The sequence below is a fragment of the Pholcus phalangioides genome, unplaced genomic scaffold (genome assembly GCF_987345545.1).
Source record: "Pholcus phalangioides strain wild (caught in Gottingen) unplaced genomic scaffold, Ppha-v1.0 ptg000022l_1, whole genome shotgun sequence".
Classification (NCBI taxonomy): Eukaryota; Metazoa; Arthropoda; class Arachnida; order Araneae; family Pholcidae; genus Pholcus; species Pholcus phalangioides.
In genome coordinates this window covers 20,566,223-20,590,727 of record NW_028301615.1, presented here as the reverse complement: position 1 = coordinate 20,590,727, position 24,505 = coordinate 20,566,223, and the positions used below count along the sequence as shown (strand labels likewise).

The 24,505-nt window shown below is 39.3% G+C and overlaps 1 protein-coding gene across 1 annotated transcript in view; it reads left to right on the top strand.

Annotated features, from left to right (window-relative positions):
• The window catches only part of Ddr (discoidin domain-containing receptor 2), a 275,303-nt gene that overhangs the window by 230,246 nt on the left and 20,552 nt on the right, over positions 1 to 24,505 (top strand). Inside the window, exons 5-6 of the mRNA XM_089249384.1 lie at positions 21,703 to 21,850; positions 23,362 to 23,541. Of these exons, the coding sequence (XP_089105510.1) occupies positions 21,703 to 21,850; positions 23,362 to 23,541 (328 nt within the window). The remainder of the gene's footprint in view (positions 1 to 21,702; positions 21,851 to 23,361; positions 23,542 to 24,505) is intronic.

Sequence of the window (24,505 nt, the reverse complement as noted above, 5' to 3'; positions counted from 1 at the left end):
TCTGCCACATCAATAATTTTAAAAATTTTATTGAATTATCGGTTTTTGAAATATTGAGTTCGCTTAGAGATATACGAAGCCCAGGAGATTGAATATGAAGTAATTAGCCGGACCTACTTTAGAGTTGGATATCCAGGCAATAACATTAATTTCAATATCTTCTCAAGCATGAAAATTAATGTCTCCGTATTGTGTCTTTTAATATTCAACAGTATAAATTCATGCAGTTTAGGATGATTTAAAATTAATTATTGGTCCGTAAAGTACATCGAAGAAATTCCACAGCTTTAATTAAGCATTTTTTGAAGCAGAAATAGGCAGAAATATATAACTCGAAGTTCAAAGGGGGGAGGGGAGAAATCGAAGTACTTGGTGCCCCTTAAAAAAAATATATAATAATTTCAACGTTTCTTTAAATCTAGATTTGTTTATTTCATGAGTCGCGCAGAAAGTCGCCATATTGGTTAACTTGGACACAGTTTGTATGTTCCTCAGAGAGAGAGATATCACGTGATCCAAAAAGCCTCATTGAAGAAAACCCGGGCAGCGCCGAGTATTATGGCTAGTTGTTTATAAAGTATTAGACATTCTGTCCATTCCGTATGTATGTATGTATGTACTTTTTACATCCATGTAAAATCTCCACAAGCACTTACCGCATTCCTGCATTCCTATTTTTATTTGGAGTTGATAGATACGACACGCTTCACCCTGAATGAAGGTCAAAGCTTTTCTGTCCTTACCTGCATTGTCCAATGATCCATTGTATACAAATTTTCAACTCCGAAGGGATGAAGTAATAATAACATCATCTCTGCAGAGAGTGGGCAGACTTTCAACCCGATGTTTACGTAACATGAAAATTCAAGCATTTGCTCAAAATATGGAAGACAGGTGGCAGCAACAGTACAACAGGAAACAATTATGACTCGTACAATGTAGGGTCATGCATCCGCACACACAGCACGTGCCAATACATGCACTGATGCATTAGAAATTTCCCCAGATGGATGTTACGAGTTGCATCTACAGTTCTGTAGTAAGTACAACGCGTACGCTTAGAGTATGATTCTGGTAGAGTTGCCATTTCAAAGTAAGTACGTAGATAGGTAAATACGCACCACGCTGTGCTTAATCTCTTGTCAAGTGAAAGGAAATATTCACACAGTGCACTATCAGGATTCTCATTTCGGAAATTCTCAACATGTGCAATGTCTCCAAAAGGAAAGTAAATTTTCATGATTCTTCACCTTCCTTCATGTTTGATGGATGTCTTGCTTTCTACTCACATGTTCGAAGAAGTATGTTCGTTCCGCCCCTCTCGTAGTATTGCGGTAATATCCTCCACGAAGTCTTCCTCATTCCATGCAGTAGTTTCCGTCTCCCTTTTTGGGAACCCGTGCACCTGGGGTTCGCAATCTTCAGCACATCATCCCTCTCGAGAGACAATCTACCTTCCCGGAATGGGGGGGGGGGGACAAGCAAGAAGAATAAGAAGAATCAAGTGCTTACTATATATCCCGTCGGCCATCAAGCACGCACCAAACTGTGAGGATCGCGTACTAGTGGTGGCCAGGATGGATGGCTGCCGGCGCAGGGATAAATCATTTTGTCTGAATGAAACGGCGACCGTATACACACGCGGTGCAGTATAAGAGAAAGGCTTTCCTCTCTCCTGGTTAAATACGACGATGACAGGAATCCCTTGGCGGGAATACCGGCACCTGCTCCAATGATACACATGATCTATTATGTCTATACCTATGATACAGAATACATACGGGGATTTAGCCTCTCATTCCATTGTTTGCTCCTCCTTCTGTTTCGTTGTCTTTTTTCTGGTACATACTGTATTTGCAAAACTGTTCTCTCTGTGATGGTTATTTAGTAGCTAAATGAGAGCGTGATCACACTAATGCAGTAAAATATTTTATTGATTGCGCTCTGTTAATATTAAGAGACTCTTGACTAGAAAACTTGCCTACTATTGCCGCAATTTAGGCATGCTACTGAATTTCCATTTTTTTTCAATACAATTTTTAAAAATTGCTGAATCATTCATAAATTTAAGTTTTTTAAAAGGCCTAGTGATTCTCAAAACTGGCAAAAGCTGATATGAAATGTGGAAGATCCATTGTGTTAACTGAAGCACTGTTAGTAAAATCTGTTGTAATGGTTTGCAAGTTAATTGTTAAATAATGTACTGAACCCCACCCCCCCCCCCCATAGTTGAGTGAATAGTACGGTTTGAGAAATCTGGCGTTGAATGAAACTTTGCTTGCAAATTTATTGTCGGATGAAAACCCCTTTGTTGAATAAAGTACTGCGTTTAAAACCCGTTGGTGAATGAAGCACTGTTTGAAAACATCATTTTCGAATGAAACGCTATTTGAAAAATTTATTTTTGAATGCGAAGCACTGTTTGAAAAACTTTGTTCAATAAAACGTTTGTAAATTTATTGTTGGATAAAAAGCTATTTGCGAATTTATTGTTGAATAAAGCACCGTTTGAAAACCCCGTTGTTAACTAAAGCACTGCTTTAAAACCCCCCTTTGTTGAGTAAATCCCTGCTTGAAAACAATTTTGTTGAATAAATCGCTGCTTAAAACCTCGTTCTTCAATAAAGCACTGTTTCGAACAAATCACGGTTTCAAAACCCCATTTTCGAATGAAACGTATTTCCAAAATTTATTGTGAACTTGTTTGAAAGTGCAGCATTGTTTAAAAAACCGATAACTGAATAAAATACCATTTGCATATTGATTGTTGAGTGAAGCACTATTAGAAAACCTCATTTCGAGTGAGACATAGTTAGAAAACCCCATTTTCGAATGGTACACTGTATGATTGGAGAGCCCCCCCCCCCCCCATTATAAAAAGAAGCACTGTTATAAAGGTCATTGTTGTGCACAATTTTGTTCATCGACATAAAACACAAGTGACAAAAGCAGGTGAAGCACAGTTTGATAAGCCATTGTCTGAAAATTCTTTCCTAGAAATAATACTATTCAGAGAACCATTGTTGGAAAGAAGTATTTTTATATATTAAACATATATTGTATAAACTGTTCAGAAATAAATTTCCAGTTTTTTTCCCTCAAGAAAACGATCTAAATTTATCCCTTTTTTCCTAAATTTCTAAACTGAAAATTCTTGAGCTTTTAAAACGTCTTTAGGGAGGAAATAAGTCGGAATCGCTAATTAATATAAATTAGTCAAATTCATTAACTGAATATCATCAACAATTCGCGATAAAACAATAACTTAAAACCAGCGATCGGTCGACTTTTAATTTGTTTCAAAAACCGATCGGTCTTGTGGGATTCCGTCTGTTGCATTGCGGAATTGGTGTCAATTGTCGAGGCAAGAAATAATGCCATTCCCGGAATATACAGTGCATACATATATTGTACATGTTACTGCGAAATCCAGAAATTAGCAAGTTCGTGAATTGGCCGATTTCGTTAAATATTGACAATGCCAATGTCCGAATTTCGGACTTTCGTGAAGTAGCCAGTAGTCTACGGAATATGGTGGTCGAGTGGTCACAGTGACGTACCCGGGTTCGAACCCCACCATCGTCATAGTGGTGGTCGGCTGAAGTTGATTTTCTGTGGTCCCAACTTCAAGGCGTGAATGCGAGCCGATCTCCCAGTTAAAAAGTCCCACGACAGAGAGCAACAGGCCTACGCAAATATACAATTATTTAATCATTACACTTAATTCATAGTTAGAAAAACTTAATGGCGGGTGGAAGCACACACTGCACACAACAAGCATTACACAGAAACAAACTTCGTGGGGTTCGCTACACATACACACGCATTCCAACGCTTACCAATTCGTTAGAAGTTCCACAGGGAAGATATGGACGAGGTGCATGTGTGGTTCAGTAATAGTGTACGGAAGTGAACGTTAGCTATGGCAACGTATCAAATCGCAGTTATAAAATTTGATTTAATCTGGTTTTTTTCCTTCTTTCAAAATTTAACAGAGAAAACTATGTGTCCATATTGTTATATAAAGTTTTTCTCTCAAATTTCTCTTCCCTTTTACAAAATCCAATATGGCTTACTATGTATTGACGTGTATCACACGTTGGCGACGAAAAAAAAAATTGATTTGGCACCTACCGGACTGTTTTACATTATCACATCGAAATTTGGGGATCTCCGGTCGCAGCTCGCATCATTTATAAGAAATCGGACTTCCGCCAAATCTCTCGAAAACTTCGCGAATTGGCCGCACTTCGGGCTTTCGGAGTAACATATACATATATTTCAAAATAATTTCGCACACGAATGATATCTCCGTCTCGTCATCAAATGAATAATCTTTATCTAGATAGAATAAAATTTATTCTAAGTTTCAAAAACTGGAAATTCTTGGTCTTCTAAAACGCCTCAGAGAGAGGAAAAGTTCTGAATCTAATTAATATAAGTTATAGTCAAATTCATTATCTGACTATCATATGATAGGGATTAGGAAATAAATGACGCGTCTCTCGGAATTCGGGGACAATGTGTCTCCAAGAGAAGAAAAGACACACATTATCCACCATCAACTCCCGGACAGACGATGTCTCCACACATAACGCCAAGCCATCAACAAGTCGCGACAGTCGGAAAAACGATAACAAACGCCAGCGATCAGTCGCGTTTTAATTTGTTTCCGAAAAAGCTCGGTTCCGATTCCGAGACCGATCGGTCTTGCGGGATTCCGACTGTTTTATTGCGGGATTAGTGTCAATTGCCGAGGAGAACAACGCCATTTTTCCCGGAAAATATACATACATATATACTCCAAAAGAATAATTTCCCGGCCGAAAAATGTCTCCGTCTCGCCGTCAAATGAACAGCTCGAGAGGAATGTGGAGTTAATTAGAAAATCGGAAACATTTCCGAATCGCAAAAGGAGGGAATGATTCTGGCGGAAATTTTATTTATTAACTTGCAGGAGAATAGAAAAGCCTTTGTTCAACCCTCCCCCCTTTTTTATAATGTTGAGAGATGGAATCTCAAGTTTTACTTGAAATACGAAATTCTTCTATATATATTTTTGGCTTTTTCTTTTCCAAGTTTCTGCTTCCGAGATATTTGATCTTCGGATTTTTCATTTCAATGCAAATATTTCTCCTTTTTTATTTGTCCTCGTGAAGGAAAAATGGGGGAAGAAAGAATAAATCATCGTGATTTGATTATGCGCGGCCAGAATAATTATATTCTGATGTTTTTACTTATTTTTTTGTTTCCCCCTGCTGTGGGGAAACAAAACTGGAATAAATATAATATATTTGTGAGAGAGAATTTCGGTCTCTTTTTGTAAGTTGTGACGCGTTGGAGATTGTACAGCGAAACCTCTCTTTTGCGGACAACGGAGGGACAAATAAAATTTCGTCCCGTAAAATAGGAGTGAGCGTTAATCAGTTGTTTGAAGTTTATACTTTTATTATACGAGGTGGAATTGTTATTTGTTCCGTAAAAGAGGGGATGTTCGTTAAGAGGGGTTTCACTGTAGTTGTCGCGTGATCAAACACATTGAAGCATTATTTAAGAAATTTATTTTTTGTACTTTCAGCGTTGTAGGAATGACTAATTGTTGCATTTTCAGAGAGCAATTTTGAAAGAGCAAGTCCACCGAATTACGAATGCTGATTTAGGAACTTAGCCGAATAACGAGTGTTAAATCGCAAATGCTGCAGAATAACGAGTGTTAAATCGCAATTACTGCCAAATAACGATTGTCAAATCGCAAATGCTGTCAAATAATGAGTATTAAATTGCAAATGCTGCCAAATAACGAGTGTCAAATCGCCAATCTCGCCAAATAACGAATGCTGAATCGTCAAACATCGTGTTGAATCTTCGGAAATTCTCTCCCATTTGGCAATTTCTTTCCGAGTATAAAAAAAATTGAGAACTTATAGAAAATTTTTAGCCTATTTAGACTGCTGTTTCAGACAGCAAATAGTGTATGTATAACAGCACTCGGTAAGCAAAACGCGTCCTTTTAAATAGACTCGTGTGAAAAATTTTATGACAGCCGCTCTTTCAAACAAGGTGTCAAAAGCATGAAACACCAAAAAAAAACAAAAAAAAAGCTGATGAAAGGATGTTTGATAAGTGCAGTTGTTTTCTTTTGAAAAGGGGGTGAGGGTTAACGAAAATATTGTTAATTTCGCTGCTCCAACTTATAAATATCTGCTCCAAAACTTATATTTTTCTGCTCCGAAATGGACTTCGTCACTTCCCACCCCTGCCACTGATAATAGTAACAGTATGCTAAAATCGAATCATGATGTAAATTGTGAAAATGCATACTCTTCTTTCAATGTTATATTCCAACTAGCTATAATACCCGGTGCTGCCCGAGTTTCCCCCCCCCCATATACTGGCAGCAGTAAGGAAACGATTAACCATTGTAAAGCCATGTAAATGTCTGAAATGAATTGTTAGAGAACCACAGTAACCTAAGTAACCATTTCGAAAGTCATTGCAATGGCAATATTTATGTCCTGGCAATTTTTGGCTTATTTCGGGCATTTGCCCAGCTCCGACAATTTTTTAAATGTAGCCAATCGTTCAAGTCTTGTCCTGTGTGGTATATACGCAAAATTTGGTGACGATCGGTATAAAATTGCTGATTTGTATAGAGAACACACACACAGAGAGACAGTCAATTTTATATACAGGGTCTTTATAATTAAAGTTCCTCTTTGAAATGACCATAAAAGGAAAACTACTGGACAAAATGTTACCAAACTTGTGGTAATAGTTTACAGAAGGTCATGGGATTCAATTTTCCACACAAAAAAAAATAGTTCAAAACCTCAACACCAGTAGGGAATATTGTTACCCCTGTGACTTCTGGCTATGGGGTTACCTCAAAGCCACTGTTTATGGTGATAATAACATAAACAATTTGGCGGAATTGAAAAATGTGATACACTGACATGTCCGTAACATTCCTCCTGATATGGTAAGAGCTACTGTTGAGAACGCAGTAATGCCATTTAACTTGCTTTCAGAAAATTGTGGACGCCACATTGAACATGCTTTGTAATACGTTTTAGAAACGATTAAAAACATTTTAAACCGATGTCTTCATGTCTTGTTTCTTATTTCGTTTAACAATATTGCATACAGCGCCATTCCCCGCTGGTGGCGGGTTTTTGAACTTTTTTTTCGCAGAAAATTGAATCCCATGACCTCCTGTAAACTATTACCAGGTCAAGTTTGATAACATTTTGCCCAGTAGTTTTCCTGTTATGGCCATTTCAAAGTGGAACTTTATAAAGACCCTGTATATTCTAGCTATAACACTCGGCGATGCCCGCGTTTTCTTCATTCAAGAAATGACAAACCATTATAAAGGAACAAACTTGTACTGAAACGCATTGTTTGAGAACCACGGTAACCAATGTAAACATTCCAAAAGTCATTGTTGGGGCCCATGAACCATTGTTTCCCGGCAGTTTCTCCCCCCCCCCCCCGTGCTCCGACAAACTTTCAAAGTAGCCTGTCGTTCAAATTGGACCCTGTTTAGTCTATTTGCAAAATTTGGTGAAGATTGATCTAAAATTGTAGATTTGTATAGGGAACATACACACACACAGACAGGCACGCACAAAGAAAATCAATTTATATAGATTTAAAAGATAGATGGCAGCATTAGTATCCGTGAGGGGACTTTTCCCGAACACCCAAAGTAGTAGAATAGAAAATCCAAAAATAGTAGAATAACCTACGTAACTGAACACCTTTTCTCCCTTCATACTATACTAGGGTTACCGGATTCGAAAACTGAGAAAGGAGGACGCCTGCGTGCGCATCCTTTTCACAACAATCTCTACAATAGATGGCTCATAGAATTTCATTATTTCGAATAATGAAACCGGCCACACAATTTTTCTGAACTCTAAAACAGAACCGCTAAAAAAACAAATAAATGCTGGTAATTTCGACGGCTATTGGGGAATTCGCGTCGGGAAAAAAAACGCAAAAACACTCGATATAAATGAAGAAATATATATTTCAAAGTTGGGAGGGGGAAATTACACAGAAAAAAATAATTCCGGAAGCCTGAAAAGGAGGACAAAAATGCGAATTTTCCGAAACTTAGGAGGACGCTTGAAATGACATGAAAAAGGACGGTTGGTAAGCCTAAACTACACCAAGACGCTCTCTTTCGGCACTTGACTCTTACGCGCCGTTCTGCATAAGAGGGTGACCATACGACAGGTATTTTAAGGCACACTATTTTCTTTAACTAGCTTTTTTCGATAACGTCTTTTTTTTCATTTGATGCGTTTCAATAGCATTAAGTTGTTATCAAAGCCATTTATAAAGAATTAGATTGATCATTCGAAATTTTCTAGGGAAGCTCCCCTCCAGGGTACGAAGTCCACAGAGCTTCTATACTTTCCCATCATAACTATTTTTTGCTGTCAATTATGCTCAATGTTGACCAATTTCTCCAACATGATAACCAATTAGTCATAAACGCAACAGGAGGAGAAAAAAAACCGATGAGAGGTTACCCGAGGCTTATTAACGTCCACTAACAGCAATATAGCGGCGTTTGCCGATGGAATTTGTTTCCGTATCTCCTGATAGGAAAATTTTCTCTTTCTTCCCCCCATTCCGATTCCCAACCAATAAAATGAATCCCGAAATACATCACTGATAATAATAATAATAAGATATAAAAAAAAAAATGACCACAACTGCCCTCGGAAATATTTTCACCAATGACTCAAGTGGCGTTCCAAGAGCTTTTTCCTCGTTGTTTTTTCCACCTTCTCCCTAGAGGGAAAACCTAACACAAAACAGACAGCTCTTGTCATCGCCAAGAAATTATTCTTTTTTCTCCTTTTTTATCCTGGGGGAAAAAAAATCCTGGGGAAAAAAAGAATACAGAGTATGGTTTGGGTGTGAGTGTGTGTGTGAGATCAGGAAAACCTCCAGAGATACCGTATACGACAGGATGATTAAATATTGCCCCAGGAATGGGTAAAAAGTAGAAAGAAACGGGAGAACAATAGCAACACACTATGAATTTGGTTGTTTTTTTTTTTTTTTTTTAGTTTTCCGGGTGCATCGTTCCAGAAATCCAGGAAAGAATCTTTTTTTTTTTTCTCCTCCATTCTTTGTTTTCCGTGGTGTGTGTGTGTGAAGATCTCGCAATCTTCCTTCTCCTGTTTTTCAAGGAGAGAGAGGAGAAAACTCTCCTTGAAAAGGATTCTCCAAGGTAACGAACATTTAAAAAAAAAACTGGATCTTTTAGAGATGTAGTGGAACCTCGTTTATACGACGTACAAGAGGCAGGGTTAAAACGTCGTATAAATGCGTACGTCGCACAACCGAGACTTCTTTAAAAGAAACTATCCCTCATCTCCAACTGACGTACACAATGTTATGAAATTCACACACGCAATGTGTGTGTTTAACCCTTCAATTGGCAAGCATTGAAATGAAAAACTTTGACGGGTTATATTAAGCACTAGCCACATAATACCCGGCGCTTCCCGGGTTTTCATCAATTGCTGGGAGGATTGAAAAAAATGGCAAACCATTATAAAGGAATGAACTGTTATAATGGCAGCATTAGAGATGTGATAAACCATTGTAAAGGCCTATGCATGTCTGCAACATATTGTTTGGGAACCACGATAAACAAAATAAACATTCCGAAAGAGATTGTTGATGCCCAGAAACCAATGTTGCCCGACAGTTTTTTGCCCGTTTGGGGCATTTTCCTTGCTCTGACGAAATTTTAAAGTAGCCTATCGTCCAAGTCGGGTCCCATTTGTATATATGCAAAATTTGGCGACGATCGATCTAAAATTGTAGATTTGTATAGAGAACATACACAGACACACAAACAGGAAATCAATTTTATATAGTACTAGCTATAATACCCGGCGCTGCCCGGGTTTTCTTTAATGAGGCTTTTTTGGATCACGTGATATCTCCCTCTTTCTTTGAGGAACATACAAACCGTGTTTAAGTTAACCAATATGGCGACTTATATACACACACACAGACAGAAAATCAATTTTATATATAGACCTATAGATATAAGGTACCTTGAACGTTATTTGATCAGAGGAAAATTTATCGTCAATATTTGAAAAAATATGGGATGTTGGATTTTTGGGGAACACGCTGTATTTATGATTTACGTAGATTTGAATAGTATAAAAATGCTATTTATTGTTCGCCAACTTTTCCTATCATTGTTGATAGGAAAAGAATTCACGGCGATGTGTCTCCTACACATGGTAGTTCCCTCCAAAATGCAAGGGTCCAAGAAACGTTCTTGCTTGGCTTGTCAAGAAACAGGAGGCGTGTGTACTTCTGAAATATTCCTCTGGTAAAATGCCCATAACAAACATGGATGTCATATATTTCTAAAATTTAGGAACCCAATTGAAAATGCAATTACAAAAACTATAAACCAATATACAGTCGAATCTCGTTTTAACGAATACCGTTACAGCGAAAATTTCGTTTTAACGAACACTTTCTAATCCCTCAGATAATTTTGCATAGAAACAATGCAAAAACCTGCGATTCCTTTATAACGGAGTGATTTCTCCAGTCTCTTGGTGTTCGTTATAACGGGATTCGACTGTATATACAAGATAAAATATTATACAATGCCCATAAAATGAATTTATGGTTGTCTGTGAATCAAGTTTGGTTTGCGACCCATAAATCAAGAATCTCTGTCTGTAAGTGGACTTGGACGACCCATCTCGGATGCCCCTGCGAATCAAGTTCGAGTCGTGATCCATGGATGAAGAATCCCTTGCCCTAAGAAGATTTTTATGACTAATTTTGGAAGCCCCTGACGAATCAACTTTGTGTCGTGAAGGTATAGATCAAGAATGCTCAGTTGTAAGTGGGTTAACACGACCCATTTTGTAGATCCCTGTGACCCAAGTGTGGGTCGCGATCCGTAAGTTAAGAATCCCTGCTCTAGATGCTTACAATGGACTTTATGGAGATAACTGCTGAAAACGTGTCAGCGATCACCCCAAAATTCAATGCGGTGACAATATGCAAGGAAAACTGTTTCAGCAACGCGTTTTCACTGGCTACAAAAACTGTGCGCATTTGATGGATATAAATCACGGTTTTTAAAACATTTGAGGTTCGAGTCGGGGCTGAAAGCGTTGAATAAATGAATTATTTTAAACTCTAGCAAAAATACCTACTACTTTACCGCACGCCAACTCCGGTCATACCGCCATACGACATTTTCCTACCGATGGAGTTGGATGAGAAATGAAGACACCATCTATATTGGAGGTCACCCCAGGCTCGGTAGGTAAAGAACTTGTTTTCTCCGTGTTTTTCCCCGGATCTAGCCAACACCACCTAGAGATAGGCCTCCGCACGCTGCTTGTGACATCAGTAAAGTAGTCCATTTTCCCTCAGAATATTCAGGGAAAAAAACTCCCTGCTCGTGCTAGTATCATCGTTGTGCGGAAAAGAAATGATCTGGCTCAGAATTGGCGATTTCTATGCCCCACATCCAATCACTATGCGGTATTTGTGAGCCAATCAGGAAGATTCTACGCTAAAATAAGAAGAAACGAAATAGGATGCTGTGTTTCAAAATGTGGCAAACTTGCTACTGTAGTCTTAATGACGTTTACGGCAACCCGTGCGGAAGCCTATCTCCAGGAGGTGCTGATCTAGCCCGTTGATCCTGACGGTGGCCTTCATGGGGAAAGACTAGCATCTCACCACTGCACCACATTCGGGCACCTAAATGCCTGGCACTGCCCGGGTTTTCTCTATCGTGGCAGCATTAAAGAAATCACAAACCATAGTAAAAAATTAAACATGTCTGATAACATATTGTTCGGGAACCACTGCATCAAAAGTAAAAATTCCAAAAGTCATTATTGAGGTCCAAAAACCATTGTCACCCGACAGTTTTTGTTTTTTCGTTCTGACGAACTTCAAAGTAGCCTATTGTTCAAGTCGGGTCCTATTTAGTATATGTTGAAAATCTTTTTCGGAGATCGGCCTAAAATTGTAAATTTGTATAGAGCATACGCACAGGGAACCAATATTTTATGCATATAGGATTATAATGTATAGCAGTGATTCCCAACGTGGGCGTTAACGACCCCTGGGGGCGATAGAATGTTCCAGGGGGCGGTAGAAACTACGGGTATAACATAGGATCCTATGGGTTAGATTGTGTTGGGGGGCGCTAGGAGAAAAAAATTTCTGAAGAAGGGGGCTATGGGATAAAAGTGGGGAAACTATGAGGTATATAGGAACCAACTTTGCGACCGAAGCCGAACGTCTTGTAAATGTGAAAGTCGTATAACTGAGCGACGTATAAACGAGGTTTCGCTGTAACAGGAACGAAACTGGATTTTTCCACCACCTCGTCGCTCATTAAATAACAAAGATGCAAAACTCCGGATGTATTTTCTTCCTCCTCATCCTTCCTCCAAGGGATGTTTTTTTCCCAAATCCAGATGCTAATGAAGTAAAAAAATTTTATAATTAGGGAAAAATCCGTAGAATATTAAGGTTTCCCCCCCCCCCTGCTTATAAAAGGATTTATCCCCTTTTTATTTTGGGATTATTATTAGGAGAGAGAAATTCTCATTGTGTATTCTTCACCCCCCCCCCTCCCGTATTTTCCCCCTTCTCCTTTTGTTCGTTTTTCCCTACCTTCGGGGAATTTCTATTGTCGATATAATAATAATAATTTTGGTATTACTTAATTAATGGTGTGTTGTGTATATTGGTCTAGCGTATGATGAGATTTTCGGTTGAAAGGTCTGTATTCAATGTTAATTGGATGCATTAATTATTAATTATTTTCCACGTCATTATTAGCTTGTTTTCCAGAAAGCCATCGTGTCGAGATCGAGATATGGTTCGGTAGTTATGGTCGTCTATTCAAGTCCAGTATTGTAGGAACCATCTAGAATAGGGTTGTCTATTATTTTTGTGTTTTTTGGTCCACACTGAAAAAAGAAAAAATGTTTTTAGCCACATTTGAGATGAAAACTGTTTCAAGTCGCATTGAGATAAAAACAGTTTTAAAGCTTCTTTTCTTGTTTTATAAGTATTGTCGTGCTAAGAAAAACTATTTCAAGTTCGATTGAGATAAGGAAAAGCTGTTTTAAGCAGCAATAAGGTAATAAAAAGGTGTTTTAAGCAGTAATAAGATAATAAAAAGGTGTTTTAAGCAGCGATGAGATAAGGGAAAAGCTGTTTTAAGCAGCAATAAGATAAGGAAAAGGCGGTTTTAAGCCACATTAAGATGAACTGTTTTCACCGGCATTGAAATAAGAAAACCTTTTTCTCGCCTAGCTGGAAGAGAAAATGCTGTTTTAAGGCCCCATTAGCCTATTTACATGTGCAATATTGCGGTAGCATTTGAAGTTCTGGTACCAATTTGACGGTTTTTTTTCCTTTTGTAGGGGAAAAATGGGGGAGCAAGCACTGTTGCCTCTTTCTTGCAGATCTTTGAGAGTTGAAACCTCCATTCTCATAATTCTTTGCGTTTGCCAACCTCTCTGACAATTTTAGTAAAGTGGGGTCGAAATGCCGGTTGATGTAAACGCATTTTAGCGAAAATCCTTGAACCCGGTTTTAAACGGGCTTTTTCCATTTCCCATGTAAACAGACCTATATTAAGACAGGAAAAAACTATTTTTGGCCCCCACCTGGAAGAAAAAAACTTTTAAGCCTGTTGAGATGACTAAAAATGTTTTAAGCTAAATTTGCGTACCAAAAACTGATTTAAGCCACATTTAGATGAAAATTATTTTAAGCTGTATTGAGATTTAAAAATGTTTCAAGCCGCATGAAAGTAACAAACTGTTCTGAGTCACGCTAGAAGAAAAACTGTTTGAAGCGTATTGTGTGCTATAAGATAAACTATTTTGGTGCTTACTCGAAATAAAAACGTTAGCTGATGAAAGCCCTTTAAAGCTCTACAGCAGGGGTCTTCAACCCATGGCTTGCGGGCCAAATATGGCCGTCAAGCTTTTTGCTGTTTCCCCGCCGACCATTTTTAGAAAACAGCTACTTTACGTGGAAAAACGATTAAATTCATGGAAAAAAATTCGTTAAAGAGCTCTTTCCATTGGAATCTGTGCTGCTGTGTGAGATACTTTCCATATTCAATAGTAATGCTGTGCATTCGATGAAAAAAAAGGGCACAACACAAGGGCCGTTATAACGAATTCGGGCGACCCCGAGACAAAATAATTTGTGGGGGTCCTATGATTTCACATAATTCGGTATCCAAAATATAGACATAATTAGAGAATTTACAGAAATACTAAAAAAGCACCTTAATGGAAAAAAAATAATTTCAAGATTACTGAAAACAAAAATAATTGCGTAATTATTGACAAAAGTTGAAGACTCCCCGCAGTATAGTAGTTGTATATAATGTTTGTTTGGGTCACCCTGTATGCAATTATAGATGTATAATGTAGTTCTCGAATGTATTCATCGGTCATTTTTATGATGATGTATATGTAACGTGATCATCGTAACGTAACGTGTATTCCCAAGAGATCTTTACAATCTGTCCAGGGAATTTGTTAGTGTGTTAGTAGACATATATGCCCAAACCGGGATTCGACCCCAGGCCTGCACAATCAGAAGTTAGCTTCCTAATCACTGGACTGCAAAGCGGCGCGACGTATATATTATACAGTCGAATCCCGTTTTAACGAATACCGTTATAGTGAAAATCTCATTTTAACGAACACTTTTCTAATCCCTCAAATAAACAGGAACAATACAAAAAACCTGAAATTCCTTTGTAACGAAATTTCGTTATAACAAAGTGATTTCTCCGGTCTCTTGGAGTTCGCTATAACGGGATTCGACTGTAGTATAATTGTTTGATGATGCTGTGATTGTTGTATAACGTTGCTTATGTTATCGTCTATGCTACATTTTCGTATTATGTATACAGGGTGTACTCTAAGTGCTATTGCGGCCTTTATCTCATCAACCGTCCGTCGTAGAGGTACAGTCGAATCCCGTTTTAACGAACACTTTTCTAATCCCTCAAATAAATATACATAGGAACAATGCAAACAACCTGAAATTCCTTTGTAACGAAATTTCGTTATAACAAAGTGATTTCCCCGGTCTCTTGGAGTTCGTTATAACGGGATTCGACTGTATAATTTCAATTTAAAAAATCCTCAAAAGGCGTTCAAAAATTGCCCTGTACCAGTTTTGAGAGTGAAAATACGGTGTGTAAAAAATGTAAATGAAATCCAAATTTTTCTATGGGCCCCCCCGCCCTCTGATTTCCAGATGGAAAGTTGTTGCCCCGTATTTCCTGATGCCAACAAAAAAAGTTTCTAAGAGCAATATTAACAGAGATATTATATAGAATCCAAAAATCGGAGAAAAGTTGGGCGATAGGACAGCATGAATGAATGGAAAACAGCGTTATTCGTAAGTTTCTGCTGTTCTTTCATAACGTTTCTCGAGTTCAAATATCTCAGCGAATATTGCAATTGGAAACATGGAATTTTCTTTTCTGTTGGCCTCAAGGCGATACATGGCAACAACTTTCTGATTTGAAGTTAGATGATAGGGGGGAGGCCGTATAAAAATTTAGATTGTTTTTATTTTGACACACTATTCACTCTCAAAACTGGTACAGGGTAATTTTGAACGCTTTTTGATCCTTTTTCAAATTGGATATAAACTATAAACGTGGATAAAAGCAGATGTCACTCTTCAGTGAGACGGCGTTGTTGGGTTCGATTTTCGAAGTCGCTTATGTGAAAACCTATAGACTTATCAGGGCCGTCATTTCAACTTTTTCCAGGGGGGGGGGGGGGGGGGGCAAAGCACATGTACTCAGTGCATGCATGCATATATATATTTGTATATACCATTTTTAGTGTATTTTCAAAAGCCGGGGGGGGGGGGGATGACGGGCCTGAGACTTATGTTAAGTCTATGTCAGCCACTGGAGTCGGGAGAACGTTAAGTGCAAAGTCCAGTGCTACAATAGCTCAATAAACTTGAATTCGTACCCTCATAAAACACTGAAGTTGATTTCTTCTTCCATACCATGCCTATACTTGTATAAGATAATCAGAATTGTCTCATAAAAATATGAATACAGTGTCGTGGACCACGATTATGCAGCTTCAAAAACTTTCAATTCGCACAAAATCCATCCTCCAGTGTCGTCTAATGAACCAATCTTGACAATCAATAACGACCAAGAACGATTCCACCGAAGTTGATAACCCTTCTCCTATGGAACTTGTAAGAACTTCATCTCGAAATGAACCCTCACCACCAGGCTCTGAGCAAAGTTACTAAAGACGGGCTCCTCTTTTTTACCCCCCCCCCCTCACGGCATCGTTCCATTAACAAGGGGCCACTCATTTTCATATTCCTTAATAACTAGCTCCTATTGTCAACAACTCATTAAAGTCTTGCTGCAGTTATAGACGGATAATTATTTAATTATCTAACGATGCCGTTGGCACTTATCGAAGAGGAGAGGTGTGTGTGTGTGCATGTCCCGATGAGCCGGAAACGAAGAGAACCAAAAAAAAAAAAAAGGATCAGGATACGTTCATACATCCTTTTGCCGCGTTTATCTTTTCCGTTTTCAATTAGGTAACCGGAATCTATGGAATAGAATGGACGTAAGATAATTGTGCCCATGGGGATGGAACAGGCAATGGGGGGGGGATGGATTGGATAGATGGTGGAAGAGGTGCGTATAATGGCAGCCTCGACCATCCTTCCTTTTCTGTTTCTCCTTCGATGAAGGGGGTGGGGGGGTGCCTGTCTCATCACTGTGGTATCCTTCTCTTTTCTCCAGGACCCCCTTCTTCCATGGTCTCCCTCGCACCTTCGGCTCCAACAGCCCTTTTGTGTCGCAGCTGGAAAATTCTGATTGGTTCGGTGGAAATGAGAGTTCACCCATTTACATCCAATTAAAGGGAAATCAATGGATTTTTTTTTCGCTCTCTCCAGGACGATGTTTTCCTCCATTTACATACCGTCTTTCTTCTAGAAAGTTCTTGTAAAAAAAAAAAGTTAGTTTAGAGAGGAATCCATCTCCGGCTATTTTAATCTTTTCGATGTTGAATAAAAGCAAGAGAGGAGTAAAAATTATAATCTTTCCACCGTTTTCGGTCCGGGATATTATGCGGTTTTTAGGAAAAAAAAAAGGAGCTGTAGGAAAATATATATCTAATGTATGTAAGTTGTTGCCAACTATCAAGATGCTGCGGTAAAATATGGCATCGTAAGAATTGCCGATTAACAAGCTAAAGTTGTTTATAATTCTATCTATCTTCTGTGTGATTCTCAAGGATGGACATTATTTGTCCTGGAATGTGCGGCGAATGACTTTCCACCTTGATTCAGTCTTTGCAGCTTGAGGCCGGTCATCCACTGGAGGCTACCACGAGTGAAAACAAGTTGCGGGTATACGCAGTACCGCTATATAGTGCTGTTGTCTTGTGCATACACGTGACTTGTTCTCGCTCGTAGTAGCTTCCTGTGGATGACTGGGCTGATTGTTCCCACGGTAGCTGATGCTCGTGTTTCGTAATTGAGTTGGTTGATAGCTGGTGCTCATTTAGAAGTACATTGATTTGACTATATATTGGTGCATTGACTTAACTGTACATTTGTGTATTGACTTAACTGTACATTTGTGCATTGACTTAACTGTACATTTGTGCATTGACTTAACTGTACATTTGTGCATTGACTTAACTGTACATTTGTGCATTGACTTAACTGTACATTGATTCATTGACTTAACTGTACATTGATTCATTGACTTAACTGTACATTGATTCATTGACTTAACTGTACATTGATTCATTGACTTAACTGTACATTTATTCATTGACTTAACTGTACATTGATTCATTGACTTAACTAGCATTAATAATTGTCCCCATGGGGGATAGAACAGACTTGGAGACAGAATTGGAGATGGTGAATATAATGGCATCCTACCCCATCCTTCCTTTCTGTGTCTTCTTCGATGAAGGGGGGGGGGGTCTCATCACTGGTATCCTTTTTTCTCCAGAACACCTTCCATGGCCACCGGGGGAGGGGGGGGTTGGGTTGCAGTGTTTCTCAAAGTGTGCGCCACCAACCTTTGGCAGGGGCGTCGTGGCGAGCTGGAGATATTAATTTGTGTGCCTATTTATGCTACGAAGTGGTTGTTTTATTTGGGAAAATATCTATCAAACTATTCTGTTTCGCCCCGTTGAGCTTTCTTTCAAACCGAGCACAACTCAAGTCTATCACCATCTATGGGCGATTTACTACCTAGTGAATTGTGCCGGAAGTGTAACTGTGTTTACCTGTCTGAATGCGTAGGTAGTGTTGTTTGATTTTCCAGTGCCGCCATCTATGTTTCAGAAGTAAAGTGTTATGATCGAATTTCATTTGTGCTGTTTGTAGGTCTGTTGCTCTCTGTGGCGCGACTTTTAAAGGGGAGATCGACTCGCATTCGCGCCTTGGGAACCACAGAAAGCCAACTTCAGCCGACCACCACTGTGGTGACGGTGGAGTTCGAACCCGGTACCTCGCGACGCGAGTCCTTCACTATGACCACTCGACCACCAAAGCGGCTATCACCCCAATTGAGCTATGAATCGGGCAAGGGAAGCCGCTGCTGACAGAAGTTTGAGAACCGGTACTCTCGCACCTTGTGCTGGTTCAACAGCGGTTCCAACAGCCTTTTTTTTTTTGTGTGTGGCTGCTAGAAAATTCTGATTAGCTCGGTGGAAATGAGAGCTCACCCACCCACCTATTTACATCTAATTAAAGGGAAATCAATGGATTTTTTTCGCTCTCTCCAGGGCGATTTTCCTCCATTTACACACGGTCTTTCTTCTAGAAAGTTCTTCTTGTAAAGAGAAAAAGTTAGCGCAGAGAGGAATCCATCTCCGGCTATTTTAATCTTTTCGATGTTGAATAAAAACAAGAGAAGAGGAAAAATTATAATCTTTCAACCGTTTTCCGTTCCGGGATATTATGCGGTTTTTCAAAAAAGAGGAGCAGGAAGAGAGAGAAGATTTGTGTGTAGTGTATGTGTGTAAGTTTTGTTGCCAGCTATTAAGATGCTGCGGTAACAAGGCGCTTCTATCGTAAGAATTGCTGATTTAACAAGCTAAAGTTGTTTAAAATTCTATTTTTCTTCGGTATAATTTTCAAGGACGGACATTACTTGTCCCCCGGAATGCGGCTAATGGCTTTTTCGCCTTGACTCGGGTCATTTTAGCTTGATTGTTTCCACTGGGGCTACTACTTGTTTGGTAATTGAGTTAGTTAATAGCTAGTAATTATTCAATGATAAAAACATGGGAGAATTAACTAAACTATCCTAAAAAAAATATTCTCTTAAAATCACATGTTCTGGAATGTGTGGTAATTTAATGCGTGATTTTCGACCGAAATTGAAACGAGTTCATTATAAGTCGGTATTTCGTGGTCTGTGTTTATATATACATATACAGGGTGCCCTGTAAGTGCTAATGCGGCCTTTATCCCATCAACCGTCTGTCGTAGAGGTATAGTTTCAATTTAAGAAATGATCAAAAGCCGTTCAATTACGGTTACCAGTAACCCTATATTACTCTGTATCAGTTTTGAGAGTGAAAATACAGTAAGTAACAAAATAAAGAAATCTTAATTTTTATACGGTTCCACCCCCCCCCCCCCCACGTCCTCAAATTTCCAGTTAGGAAGTTGTTGCCCTGTCTCTCCTGAGGCCAACAAAAAAAATCAGAGTTTCTAAATGCAATATTTGCTGAGATATTCGAATTCAAAACTTGAAGAAAAGTTGGGAAAGGAGCGTTTTCCGAACTTTAAAAGTAGCCTATCATTCAATTCGGGTCCCGGTTGGTATGTGTGCAAAATTTTTGTCGACGATCGATCTAAAATTGTAGATTTGTAGAGAACACACACACAGAAAATCAATTTCATATATACAGTCGGCCCCTCCATATTCTCGGGTTTTTTTTCCTTTATTGGAAATTCTTTTTGGCAACACTCAGCAATCGTCATTCACGTGTTCTGTTAACGAAATTTGAGTTGTGCGTGTTTAGGATGGCTCATTTTTCTAGTGCCAATGATAATGCTTCGAAAAGGCAAAAAAAAAAGTGAAAACTTTACAAGTAAAATTGCATATATTGACTGTGCTTGGCGAAAGTATGTCAATTGCTGCTGTGGGCAGCCATTACGGAATCAACGAATCTACGGCGAGATATATATCGAGAAAAAAAGGAATCTGAAATTCGTTCAGCCGTGGTTGTAGCTGCACCCGTGGCAGTCAATACTTCACGGCTCCTACGGGATCCATGTGTTTCTCATACAGAAAATGCTTTTTTTTTGTGGGTACAAGACTGATAAAAGAAGATATTCCAATTGATTGTAATATTATAACGGGAAAAGGAGAAAATATTTCATGTTCTATAAAGGAAATAGCTGGTGAAGCGCCTATTTCCTCAGAATTTTATGCAAGTGAAGGTTGGTTTCATAGCTAGATGGATAGAGCCACTCATAACCCCGGACCTCAAAAGTGGCAGAGTTGTGTCGGAAAAAGTTAGCAAAGATTTATAGCAGTGCTCCCTCAGGCCCCCGTGCTCGCAAGTATCGAATCACTCGCGTCGTTCTCCCCATGAAGACAGCTATCAACTCGATGCACCGTACAAGCCATTTGGCTTAAATTGATAGCTGAACCCAATGACTAGGGAGAAAACACTTGCACGTGCGCCCAGTGGCACATAAGGGCCGGAGACCGCAGCCTGGGATTTAAAAAGAAGTGTGGAATAGACTTGTGGGACAAGTAACAAGAAGTAGTCGGTATGTTGAAGTGGAAGAGATTTGAGAATGGTCTAAATCAGTGATTCCCAACGTGGGCGTTGTCAGGGTCCCGGATTCGAACCCAAGGGAGGATATAGATAAGATATTTTCCCAAAACGAACTGGAGGTGACCACCGATAGACAGCACCTTTACTTCCAACCCATCTCACTAATGGCAGTAAATTGCAATATATAGCGATATGGCCAGAGTTGGTGTTTGGTGAAGTAGGGGGACGGTAGAAGCTATAAGGATTTATCATAGGATCCTATGGGTTAGATTCCGTTGTAGGCGATGGGACTAAAAAAGTTGGGAAATTATGGTCTAAATCAACAGTGGCCAACAGTTGGCCCGCTGCCACATGCGGCCCGTGAAGTGATTTTGTGCGGCCCGCGACAAGGTAGAAGTACCGTGAAGAAAATTAAATTTGTGATCATTATTTTTGAACTGTCGGGTTACAACAGCAGATTTCTTGATTAACAAACTGCTTACAAACTTATTTCTAGTGACAAAATTAATAACTAACTAATTATTTCAATTAATAATGGAGCGGCTTATACATAAGTTGCACCACTGATGCGGCCCGCGACGCTGTAGCCCACGAACAGAAAGAAGTTTGCCACCCCTGGTCTAAACGCTTGATGGTATGAAGAAGAAACGGCAAACATAAATCGCAATGTTCTTTCAAAAAAACATCGCCAACAATCGCTGCACCCTCTTTTACATTCCCTTTTCTACCTCTGTGTCACCCTGCTCTTCTCATGATATTCAATAATTATTGTTCGTTAATACAATTCGATCTTGAGGTGTGATTTCCATTGCAGATATTCCAAGGCAACACCAACACGTACTTCATTGTCAAGAGGATAGTCGACCCTCCGATAATCGCGTCGAAAGTCCGTATCGTCCCTCACAGCTCTCATCTCAGGATGGTCTGCATGAGAGTCGAGTTCTACGGATGCGTCTGGACTGGTGAGTGAAAAAATGTTTAAAAAAAATTATTTTTCATCATGTGTTTATATTTACCGCAGTTTGACCAAAACAAAAAGCACGGCAGTGTATGTAGCCATGTGGTTTCGCTTGATGTAAATTTGAACGATAGATGGCATCGTTTACGGAACTTGGTTGAATGGCTTCGACTTCTAAAGGAGCTGATCATAATCCGATGCCATCACCTGTTTGATTAATTATCACTAAGGCTAGAATTTCTATGACTTTGACTATGATTTTTTTTAATGATTTTGCTTATTTCGCTATTTTTACGAGAGCATTTTTTCATGATCTTCAGTAATTTCAAGATATTTTTCGTGATGTTCAGAATTTTAGAGCATTATTTTACATATTTCAGCTGTGAACAATGAAAAGAGCCCGTCTGTCTTCCCTATCTTCATTCCCCACAAATTGGCAATTTTTCCGCGATATTAGCAGCAAAACTGGTGATTTTACTTACATTTGGCATTATTTTTCGCCAAGATTGGCGATTTTATTTGTACACCTCGGGCATATTTTTGACAATGATTGGCGATTTCCCCGTATATTTTTCTCGAGGAAATTAGAACTTGCGCATGGATCCTCTTTATCACAACGACCTCCCGCCTCAGAACACCATAATCACGAAATGATGGTGTACAGGGTCTCCCACAACCATACACGACCAAAATTAGATACGGGGGGGGGGGGGCAGTAGTACACATCAACACTAATAATTATGTTTTACTCCAAAAAAAAATTCAACGCGGTTTTTAGGGAGCGGAGATATCTCGGGGGTGGCTGTGAAGTAAAGCAGATTGAGTTTGACGATATACCTCGAAACTCCCGCTGCAAAGGTTAATCGTCAATGAAATACATACGTGAACTTTGCTCAAACTTAAGTCTGGGAATGGTCGGATTAGGTCGGGGATGTTATATTTGAAAAATGTGAAGAAAGCTAACATTAATTACTGGTTATACGTTTTTATATATTTGTAACACTTTTTTTCATTTCGTTTAATTTTTATGGCAAAATATGTGAAGTGCACCCATAGGCGTACGCAGAATTTTCTCGAGGGGGGTTTCAGATTTTTTTTTTTCCTTCTGAGGGGGGGGTTTACTTTTTTTTCCTGCAAAATAACACTATAATCTTGGCTCAGAAGGTTGGGTAGAACCCCCACGCCAAGGAGTGCACCCATCACGTTCCGGAAGAGACAAATAAGTGGTTGGATTTAAGTGAGTTTTCCTCATGATTTCTTCCATATTTGTCATACTTACCAATTTTATTCGGGAATTACACATAATTACCAGTGAAAATGTAAAGAAAATTTATCAACCTCTTGCCGAGACGATTGTGTTGTGAATAGTATGCATATTAACCGGCGATTACTCCTATTCGTCACATTTACCGTCATATACATATATTGAATATTTTCATTCTCTTCCACACGTGGATTTTCAAAGAATTGTTTATGTATTTATATTCGTTTTCCTTTAATCTCTCCCCATGGTAGACGGCCTGCTGTCGTATGCGATGCCTCAGGGGGAGCGGCGAGGTGTTGAGATCGATCTCTCCGATAAAACTTACGACGGCATCAAAGACGACAGCTTCTTGCACGGGGGACTCGGACAATTGACCGATGGACAAAAAGGAGTCGACAACTTCAAACTGGATAGCTCCGGATTCGGGAAAGGTTAGTACAGACAGACTTTATCGTGATTCGATGAGAGGTTGCCACCTCGTTTTTTTTCCCCCTCCCCTCTCGAATGTCAAGAATCCTTCTTGGATTCTTGACATTCAAAACAGAGAATTCACCGAAACAGTTCAATATGAGTGAGTGACAAAGTGAGCGCCTATGAAGTAAGTTAGTGACTGAATGAGCTACCTAGTTTGTGAGTGAGCGAGTGAAAGATTAAACGAGTTAGAGAGTGATTGAATAAGCGAGCTAGTGACGGAATGAATGATCTAGATCAGTGATTCCCAACGTGGGCGTTAAGGCCCCCATGGGGGGAAAGTTCCAGGGGGCGGTAGAAGCTACGGGTATAACATAGGATCCTATGGGTTAGATTGCGTTGGGGGCGATGAGAGAAAAAAATTTCTGAAGAAGGGGGCGATGGGACAAAAAGGGTTGGGAAACTATGATCTAGATAGTGAATGAGCGATAGTGAGTGAATAAGAGTGACAGTGTGAGTTACCTAGTAAGTGGATGAACGAATGACGAAGTGAGTGAGCTAGCTCTAGTTACATTCTAGTTTTGCATTCTCTCACCCACTCATTTTTTTGCTCGTTAAACCATTCCCCTACTAACTCACTCATCTGGTCACTTAATTATTATTCACTATCTCATTTCCTCACTTGGTGCTTGACTTGCTTGTTTTCTTAATTGTTCACTCACTTGCTCACTCACCAACTCACTTGATCACTTTCTTACTTATTCACTCACTGATTCAATTGCTCATTAACTGACTCCTTTGCTCACTCACTCGTGTCGGTGAGTTTTCCCAGCGATTAATTTTCCTTGCTGTGAGTTGTCTGTGAACTTTTCGGACACGCTGGGGGTTTTCGCATTAAATTCCAATTAATTGCCACTGCTGTGTGTGCCACTGGTGACACTGAGTGGTTTGTTTGTTTATGTTATACTTGACAATTCTGATTGA